The sequence below is a fragment of the Corvus kubaryi genome, unplaced genomic scaffold (assembly GCF_017639235.1).
Source record: "Corvus kubaryi isolate FWS band 111438036 unplaced genomic scaffold, C.kubaryi_AGA036_p1.0 split1-131, whole genome shotgun sequence".
In the NCBI taxonomy this organism is placed as follows: domain Eukaryota; kingdom Metazoa; phylum Chordata; class Aves; order Passeriformes; family Corvidae; genus Corvus; species Corvus kubaryi.
This window is the reverse complement of record NW_024582073.1, coordinates 20481707-20491807: the sequence shown is the minus strand read 5'-3', so window position 1 is coordinate 20491807 and position 10101 is coordinate 20481707. Positions and strand designations below refer to the sequence as shown.

General features: G+C 41.2%; 1 protein-coding gene across 2 annotated transcripts; it reads right to left on the bottom strand.

The window, feature by feature from the left end:
• Nucleotides 1-608: 608 nt before the first annotated feature.
• LOC121676796 (S100 calcium binding protein P) lies at nucleotides 609-5543 on the bottom strand. Of its 2 annotated transcripts, XM_042053741.1 has the most exons (3): nucleotides 5273-5543; nucleotides 3922-3993; nucleotides 609-893 (listed from the first exon to the last, which is right to left on the bottom strand). In XM_042053741.1, the coding sequence occupies exons 1-3, from the start codon at nucleotides 5408-5410 to the stop codon at nucleotides 744-746; spliced, it is 360 nt and encodes a 119-aa protein (XP_041909675.1). In that variant the 5' UTR covers nucleotides 5411-5543; the 3' UTR covers nucleotides 609-743. The 2 variants fall into 2 exon arrangements, with proteins under 2 accessions (XP_041909675.1, XP_041909676.1); XM_042053742.1 differs by lacking the exon at nucleotides 3922-3993 and having other exon boundaries at nucleotides 5273-5537.
• Nucleotides 5544-10101: the final 4558 nt, after the last annotated feature.

Below are 10101 nucleotides of genomic sequence, written 5' to 3'. Positions count from 1 at the left end.
CAGACATTTTTCAGGTAAGGAAGCAACAATTGCTGCCATTTTTGCTTCAGGAAAAAATATTATGGCACAATATTTGGGAGAGTATTTAAATTAATTTTAAAGTAATATCAATATATTAGTACAAAAGTCTTATGGTGTCATAGAAAATAAATTTATGTGATCTGGGTGAGACGGCTCACTAGCACACAAAACTGCACAGAATCCTCCATGCTGAAGAAAAACCCAAAAGCTGTTTGGGGTTGCTTCAATGTTTAACCAAGAAGGAACCTACAAGGCAGCCCTGCAACAACCACACAGCTGAGGGAGGTGTACCAAACAGGCTCAAGTGTAGTGCCAGCGGGGCGTGTCCTGTACAGCTGTGGTGGCACACGTGGATTTGGGCTGCATCCCAGAGATGCTGATGTATAAAAACAGCCTCCAGATGATTCATGGCTCCAGCAGCACTTATTCTTGTGCAGCTTCTGTACTGGGATGAATATTGAGCCTTTTGGCTAAGAAAATAATTTTAAAATCACAGAAAGGGAGAAACTACTCAGTGTGAATTAGTGGGAGCCATTAAACCCAGGCTGTTCCACAAATGAGAAGAAATTAGCATTCAGGATAGGGAATTAAGCTCAGTAGGGTTTATTTTTAAAGTGCAGCATGCTAGCAAACTTCATGGCAGTACATGGAAGGAGTGAAGGGATCCATATCACTAGCATATGGAGCACAGGCAAAGACAGCTTATGTGAGTAATTTGACAACTACTTGGCTGCATTCTGCTCAAAATATTTGTGACAGCAGCAAGTCAGAGCTGCCACAAAGATGACAAATTCTTTGAAGTCCACTTGGGAATCTCCATTTTCATCCAGGTTCTTGAAGACATTATCAATAGCATCCTTGTCCTTCCCAGACTGCAAAAGAAAAAGAGCAGGTTGATCTGAGAGGATGCATGACCCCAGTGCAGCAACATCTCCACCCACACTCCAAACAAGGTCCTTGACTGGGCTCTGGGCACTTGCTAAGGTCCCCTGTCTTCCCACTGTCTGCACAGCAGCAGCAAGTACCCAAAGCATTTTGTATTACACCTGAGAGCTGCAGTCATGCACTGTCACAGAGAGGCAGGTTTGCTACATTTAAAAGTGTTTATCACCATTAAAGCTGTGTGACACAAAGCCCTGAGGACACTACCCAGATGAATTAAATGCCATGAGTTCCCCATCCACTCCCCTGGAAAGGCTCAGCTGGAGCTCAGGCAGCTTGCAGTTTTGCAAAATGATGCTTTCCTGAGGCAAATGTCAAATTTAAGCTTCATTGAATACCTCCATGCCAGAAAAGATGCAAACAGCCTGAAAAGTGCTTTGAGTGCTGCCACTGGCCTTATGGCCCAGCAGAAGCTGGTCACAGGGGCTGGTGGCTGGAAAGGTGCCTCCTGAAGCCTGCGGGATGCTGAGCTTGAGTTACCAGAGCAAATCTTTTTCTAAGTTGTCATTATTCTTCTAAGTTGCCATTAATCTGATGGAATGACTGAACACAGTCATCAATCACAGCTGTCATGGCTTCATGAGAGGGAAATCCTGCTTATCAAACCTGATTTCCTTTTATGACAAAGTAACCCACCTAGATGATCAAGGGAAGACAGTTGATGTCATCTTTTTGAATTTCAGTAAAGCTTTCAATACTGTCTGTCACAGGATCATTCATTCTGGACGAAATATCCAGCACACAGGTGGATAAACACAATATGGGATGAGTGAGCAGCTGGCTCGTGGGTGGGGCAAAAAGGGTTCCAGTGAATGGGATGACCTCAGACTGGGGGCCTATCACTAGTGGGGTTCCACAGGGTTCCATCCTTGTCCTTGTGCTCTTCAACATCTTCATAAATGACTCGGACATAGGACTGGAAAGGATACTGAGCAAGTTTGCAGATGATACAAAACTGAGAGGGCCTGCTGACTCTGTTAAAGGCAGAGAGGCCCTGCAGAGAGATCTCAAGAAATGAGAGGGCTGGGCAATCACCAATCATATGACGGGAACATGGGTAAGTGCCAGATTCTGCACCTGGGATGGGGCAACCTTGGATGTACAGACAGCTGGGGAATGAGATGCTGGAATGCAGCACCATGGAAGGGCACCTGGGGGTTCTGGTCGATGGTAAATTGAACATGAGTCAGCAGTGCCCTGGCAGCCAGGAGGGTCAATCCTGTCCTGGGGACATCAGGCACAGCATCACCACTTGGGCAAGGGAGGGGATCGTCCCACTCTGCTCTGCACTGGGGCGGCCTCACCTCGAGTGCTGAGGGCAGTTCTGGGCACCACAATACAGAAAAGACATGAAACTATTAGAGAGTGTCCAAAGGAGGGCAGCAAAGATGCTGAAGGGCCTTGAGGGGAAGCCGTGTGAGGAGCAGCTGAGGTCACTTGGTCTGTTCAGCCAGGAGGAGACTGAGGGGAGACCTCATTGCAGTTCCAGCTTCCTTGTGAGGGGAAGAGGAGGGGCAGGCAATGATCTCGTTTCTCTGGTTCCCAGTGTAGGAAGTTACGTCAGGGGAGATTTAAGTTAAATATTAGGAAAAGATTCTTCTTCCCAGAGGGCAGCTGGGCACTGGAACAGGCTCCCCAGGGAAGTGATCACAGCACCAAGCCTGGCAGAGTTCAAGAAGAGTTTGGACAATGCTCTCAGGCACAAGGTGCGATTCTTGAGGATGTTGCTGTGCAGGGCCAGAGGTTTGACTCAATGATCTTTGTGAGTCCCTTCCGACTCTGTATATTTTGTGATTCTGTGAACATCTCAAGGCTGATGCTAAGCAATGCATCATCAAAGTAGAAAGTGGTTGTTTGGGGTTTTGGTTTTGATTTTCTTTTGGTTTGGTGTTTGTTTCTTTTTTTCATTTTGTCTATCTATCTATCTATCTCTATCTATCTATCTATCTATCTATCTCTATCTATCTATCTATCTATCTATCTATCTATCTATCTATCTAAAGAAGTTATTTTCTAAAATAACTTACAGGGGGGATTTTTGGCTTTGATAATCTACAGGGATTTTAGAGGCTGCAATTTTAACATTAAACAGGAGATGGCAGTACAGACCTGTTTAATGTAGGAAACAAGCGTGTGGCTTTTGAAGATTAAAAAAAGTCTGATATTATATTAGAAAGAAATTATACAGGCTTTTGGAAAACATCCACCAATTTTAAATAATTATTTAAATAATTAATATTAATAATTTAATAGTATTTAAATAATAATAATAATAATTTAAATCTGAAGGCATTTTTTTATCATGATCTATTAACTAAATTTCTTATTCTGTAATTTAATATATCACTTTAAATACAGCGTATTTAATATCACTAAAAATTGAAACAGTTCCCTAGATTTGACTGATGAATGTGTCTGGAAGGTTTTCTACATTTTCACTTTGTAAATTACAGTGGTTTAATTTTATAAATGAATATTTAAAATTATTTAGTGAACTATATGAACTAGTTTTAGCCTCTGAATTATTTCTGAAATGCACAAGTGGGAATTGGCTTTGGAAACTCTTTATAACTGAGTCCAGTCCTTCAGTCTGGTGGTATTTCTGCCTGATTGATTCAAGACCTTTCCAGGCAGTTGTGAGCTGTGTCAGCTATAACCAATTCTAAGGCCAAAGGCATACATGAGTGTTTAAAAAAGCCTGTTTTCCAGAATTTCTTGCAAGTAAAAAGCATGGATATAAATGGCAAGAAAATACAGGTAGAACTTTTTTCTGAAGTCATACTTATGTTCTCAATTCTTTTTCTTGCAATTATCAGTCTGGCAGGACAGGAACAAGGAACATTGTTTAAATTTATTTAAAATACTGGCATAAAAATGCCTCTTTTTTTTTCCCCTAGAAGAAGTAAAGCAGGAAAAGGAGATGGAGATTGGAATATAAGAGAACAATTAGCTAATTACCTTCCTGGAAAATTCCAGTTTTTCCACCAGTTGCAGGAAGTAAGTAGAGCCAGTAAGAGCAGCTGTGGGGAACTGGCAAAAGTGGTGCCTGGTCACCAAACACAGTCAGGGCAGACCTCAGAGCATCATCCCATGTGGTAGCTGCCTAGTACAGTGGCTCCCCAGCCTTATTTAGACCAAATGTGGAGTGTCTGGGGGATTTCCACACCCTCCCAGAACAGTGGTTTTGTTGTTGGTTTAGTTTCTCTTTCCATGGAAGTGCTGTGGGTACCACACAGCTCCATGCTCAGGAGCAGGACCCTTCTGTGATGCTGTTGTGTCCCAAGCACTGATCTTACAAAGCTTTCTCAGAAACATTGGAATCTATCCCCCCGAGCCTTTATCCCCCAGGTCCTTGTTCTGAATATTGCATCTTTTTGATTCGTGAGACATAACTCCAGCAGGCATGGATTTCATATGGTGAATTCATACAGTTTACACGGAAAGATGCTAAATTGTATCAAGTGCCCTGGCTGCAGTACCCTGAAATAGTTGTTAAAAAACTGAACTATGCTGGATACAAAAATTGAGAGTGACACAAGGAGCATTTGGTTCTAGACTTTTGCCATTAAGAACAGTAAATGTACAAATAGGGAAACATTACTCCAGTGTGGAAAGAACAATGTATTCAAAAGTATTGTCTGGATTTTTGGTGAAGGGAAACAAATAAAAAAACCCAAACAACTGAAAATGAAAACTATTTGTCTCCCTAGCAGCTAAAGCTTTCACTAGAACAGATTAAGCCCTTTGAATATCTACTTAAATGCACTTTATGATTACATACAAATCTATGTTGTAAAATATATTTCCATGTCTTTCTTTTGCTATTAAAGGCAAATGCCAAATACTTTGCTCTGAATTAATCTGTTGTTCTGGTTTATGCATCATTTTGATGAGCATACTGAGTATGTAGTATAAATACCTAGAGAAGGTAAGTGAATGAATATTTAGAGAGATTCCCCATCTGCAATCAAGATCTTCAGTTGCTGACAGCACAACTACCTTCACTGCAGTTGTGACATGAAGTGAGATGATAAATCCAGGGATAAACAGAAGTAAGTGAATTCTGAAGTTGAAACCCAATCTATTTCAAAGCCATTGTCCTGATAACTCAAGTGATGAATTTAACAAACAGGGGAAAACCCTGCATATTAAAATCAGTTTTACACAGTTTGTGCAAAACATTTTTTAAATTGTGTATTTTCCTGCAAAAAATTGCATATTTTGGGATGTAATTTCGCTAAAAATGTACTAAAAGCTGTTTCTGCTCTTGTTCGTGCTACACAGAAACCGTGCCATGCTGTTCTCTTACCGCAAGGAAATTTGGCAGCTCCTTTTCCAGGAGGGTCTTCAGCTCTGCTTTGCTGAGGGTTTGCCTGTTGCCGTCAGTCCTTGCATACTGGTCAAAGACAGCAATGGTCATTCCCATTGCAGTTTCCAGCTGAGACATGTTGCTGCTGGAGCCTGGCTTTCTCCTGAACAGGCACGGCCTCAGGGCTCTCTTGGAGGATGGAGCCTGCTCTGCTTCTGGGGTTCTTTATGCATCTGTCCCCTGCAATCAATGGCTGCACACCCAGGGGACAGTTATCCCTTAGCAAACACCTGTATCTGGGTACACACCTCCATGCCAACACCTATTCAAAACTCAGGCTTTATCACCCTGGTGTGACTGGTACAACCAGTTGCTCACCAGTAGAAACCAGCCTCTCCTTCAGGGTACACAGTGTGACTAACAAACGAAAATCAGGTTTTGTTACTGGCTGTTTGCTCAAGATTTGTTCCTTCAGATATCCCTATGGGAGCAGAGGGTTGGCAGCCCAGTTTCGGTGGAGTATCAGCCTGCTCAGGAGGAAGAGGAGCATCTCCCCTCCTCCTCACCACCATAGTTAGGGACTGTCAGGGGCTGCAGACTTGGGCAGCCCTCTCTACCTAGTTACAGACCACATGGATCACTAGCACACACTTGGGATGGGATTCTCTGGATCAAAGGTAGAGGTCTGCCATGCAGACAGCTAACACACTCAGTCCATAGTGGGTGTCACAAGCAGGTCTTCTGAACCAGCATCTCTCCAGGGCCAGCAAAGGGAACTGCTCCACAAAGAGCTTGCTCAGGTAGAGATATCTGAAGCAATAAACCTGATACTTGAGCAAACAGCCAATATCAAAATCCATCTTCATCTGCAGTAAAAAAACTTGCTATTTACTTTACACAGTACAAATTTTGCAATGAAATGACTTGTTATGAAAACAAAAGGTCACTCTCAAGTCCTGTGTTCCTGTATGGCCTCTGATGAACTTTGTGGTTTGCTTGTAAACCGAGGTCCCCCATCATTAGACACCAAACTGGCTGGAGTCACACCTACACAGAGCAGAGCTCTTTGAGGGTCTGTGCTGGGAGCTGGGTGGCACCTGGACAGTGGGAGCCCAGCTGGTGGAAGCTCATCAGCTGCAGCCATGCTGAATTTTGAACAAATTATGTTTTCTGGCCAAGCACAGGGTAACTTGGTCTCTGTCAAACTCCAGGTGCCTACACCAGACCTGGAGGAGCTCATTTGAGGTAATATCTAGAGTACGTAGAAGGAACACACTGAGCAAATTATTTGGGGAAATCTACCAAAACTAGGGCATCATGCATGAATAAGGTCGATGGATCCCAGGGAGCAGTAGCAGTGTTCTCTGTAGAAGATCCTGACTGTGGACTCCCAAAATGAAACCTGAGTTTGGATGTCTTTGGACATCCTTGAAGATGCTTTCAGAGAACTTTCCACTCATAAAATACTATAAAAAAGTTAGAAAAAAATGGTTTTTAATTAAGCAAAACTTTAAAAATTAAACTCCTTTCTCACAAATGCCTATAGCCACCTGTTCCCCAGGCAAAATCTGTCCTCTAACATCAACAATATCTCAGAGCAAGAGTACACATCACATGTATGTATGTATCTAGAACTGTTCTGAAACAAAATTCCTATGATTTTCCATCTGTCATTTTCCAACAACTGATTTTGCATTTCCCAAAAAATCACAGCAGCACCTCAGTCTGCATACTTCATTCAAATAGTTCATGAGAATTACTTGTTCCTGACTTCAACCTTACGACATAGTTGCAACTGATTTGCATTACAGGGATAAAGGTTTTAGGTTAAGTTTGAAAATTTTACATTAAAGTGCATGTTGAAACCTGTGGGGTTTCTTCAGAAGAAGGAACAAGAATAGAGCAAACAACTGGCCCTTGTCAGCTATGAACATCATCTGGTGTTTGCACACACACACAGGGGCAGTCACTGGTGTGTCAAGTGACAGGAACTTTTCTTTGTCCTTTTCCGACATGTATCTGTAACATGAATATTAAACATGTCCAGCAAAGAAAAAACAACTCCTCACTCTAAAGGAAAAAAAAAAAAATTATTTCATGCATTCTTATGACTTTGAATCATGAACATCAATGTTAGCTATACAGAAGGAAAAAAATTGTTCTCAAAAGGGCAGAGAGGGAGATCAGCTTCAGTCAACAGGATATGTCAGTATGTCCACTACTCTGCCATCTTTCACCAGCAGAAAAGGTGTTCTCACACATTTTCCTCCACAAACAGGTAACTCACAATTTTTATGATGTGGCTGCAAAAGTGCTAAAACACAGAATAAACCACAGGACTTGAATTTCTACTAACTGAAAGGTCACCATGGCAGTGCTGCCTGGTTGGGTTTCTTTATTTTTGATGTGTATTTTATCTGTATTCATGCATGTTGTGCTGGTTTGGCCAAATTTAGAAATATATCCTCTGAGAGAAGGCAGGTTACAAACCACCCCTCCCAAAACTTTCCTCAAAGGAAAGTGAAGGAGATAAAAACTATTTATTTAACAAACACATGGGAAAAGGAAAATAATTCTAAATAATAAAGTCTCTCACTGTGAAGAAAAAACCTGGGAAAGTGTTCTAGTCCTCCCTTTGGTCTCCTCGGAGCTGGGGCTTGGCCCAGGGCCAGGCCCTCTGTGCCCGGTGGAAAGTCCTCCCGATGTGCTCTGATATTGAAGCAGTCCAGTAGAAAAGGGAGAAAATCCGAAATTCCAGGGAAGGAAAAAAGTTCAACTCTCAGACTCTCTCCAGAGAAAAAGAAGCTGAAACTGGCCAAAAACTGACCCGGGAGCAGACAGTCAGGTGCTTCCTCCCTCCCCTGCCACAGCTGAAAAAAAGTCTCTATCTCTGTGTGACCTTGAACAAGCTGCAAACTGCTTTGAAGAAGTTTTGCTCAAATTTTTCTCCCTCCTCTCAGGCTCAGTTTAAAGGCATAGAAAGGCACAAAATTAATTCCTGGGCATAGGGCAGCGATATGGGATACACATCATAAAGTCACCCCAAGACATGTGCACAAACAACAGTACTGCTCAGAGTTTTCAATTCACACTTTCTGTACTGTTTAAATATTTTCTTATGATTTGTTTGCCATTAAAAACAGCAGCTTTGTGCACACAGCACAGGCTATTACAGTTGTTTGCAAAACCAAAACAGAGTACAAATAGAAGGCCCACATAGGACAGCAGGCAGTGTTTTGATGCCAACCCATCTGTTCAGTTCCCCAGTGAGAGAAGCCATTTTCTGTGGGCTTGTTCAAATTTTGTATTATAATTGTAATGTAAGTAATACTCATTTGCTTCTTTCAGGTTTCTTTCTTTGAAGAATGGTATAGGCAACAGCTTGGATGAACATTTACTGAGAGTTTGTACAGAATTAGGTCTTGCTGTTCCTAACTGGGACCAAAAGTTTAAATTATATATGTGATACAAATGTAGACTGTCACATGCATAATTTTCAAAACCCATTCACCTGTACCCAAACTTTATGGCATTTGGTCAGATATTCAGGCTTACATGAGGTTTGTGTGACTCTGTGCTGATATTATCTTAGAGAATAAATTTTATTCCATGCTCTTTGCAGCAGTGTCTGTTTTAGAAAAGTCTGAATAAATAGGCTTATCAATTCTACTGTAAAGGCCCATTTGAGTCACAGCCACATAAATAGATGAAATGGGATAGCTGAAACAGTAAACTTCTCTTAGAGCTTTTCAACCCTTACAGCTTATCTTATTCCTATAGGTGCAGGAAGCTACATGAGAAGGACTTTTTGATTTTCCACAAATCTGTTATGTATCTGGATGGCAGAAGCACAGGAGGAAGAAAACATAACCTGAAATTATGAACTTGTTTTTTTTCTTGTTTCTTGGCAGCAGTATGAAGAGCAATTTATTTTTCTCTTAGCAAGAGAGTAACATCTGAACAATAAACAAACATTTCATTTTCCACATTGAGATAAAATAGTCAAACCCCCCAAATGTTCCAGTGTCCTGGATAGTCTGTTGAACTTCAAATATCAACAAACTTTATTTACTTTGCACTGCTTCTCAAGATTTTCTCTGAGTCTGGTTAACAGTTTTTAAAGGTCACTTCATTTCCGCAATACATGGTGAATTTATTTACGTCTAGTGAGCAAATGATGCAATTACTAAATTGCTTTGCAAAACAAAGTAAAAAAGATCTAAAAAACACTAAACAGGCACTGGTGGGGCACAGACAGAAGAGAAGTTTGTACAAAAACAGTGTGCTGTTCATGACACACTGGATAGGTTCTGTTAATTACAGACAGACAGTTTTTCACTGTTTTATTATCATTTACTTCTCAGAATATCCTAAAAATGTATTTCAAAAAATGCAATTAATAAGTTCACATATCATTTCAGTGAAGTTTAAAGGCAGGTAAAATGGAGAAGACCACAGTCAGCTAACTGGCTCTGTGATTTCCCGAGTTGAGAGCTGGAGCAGTAACACTGTCATCTGGCAAAGCTGTGCCATGGGAAACACACTTCCAGCACTGCATATTGACTCTAATCAAACACGTTTATTAGTGCATGAGACATACCCACATCAGACTGCAAAATCAATGAATATATTTGCGGCCAATAAATTAATATTTGCAGGGTAAATACTTCTGTCTAGTTTTCAATCCTCATTTCAATAATTTCCTGGATGGCATTCTTTGCAGCATTCTTTTATACTTCAGTTTAAAGGTTCTTGATATTAAGCCTTCCAAGAACACCTCTTATTTTTAGTTGTAATGACAGAAAAAGAGGTCACACCCTAAGGTAACT

Bases quoted from the DNA above. Each gene is read 5' to 3' on its own strand.
- LOC121676796 (XM_042053741.1), bottom strand. From the start codon at position 5,410: ATGTCTCAGCTGGAAACTGCAATGGGAATGACCATTGCTGTCTTTGAC. The intron at 3,994-5,272 runs GTAAGAGAACAG...CACTTTTGCCAG, and splicing joins AGCTGCCAAATTTCCTTGCG to TTCCCCACAGCTGCTCTTAC. The intron at 894-3,921 runs GTAATTAGCTAA...TTTCTTTTGCAG, and splicing joins AACTGGAATTTTCCAGGAAG to TCTGGGAAGGACAAGGATGC.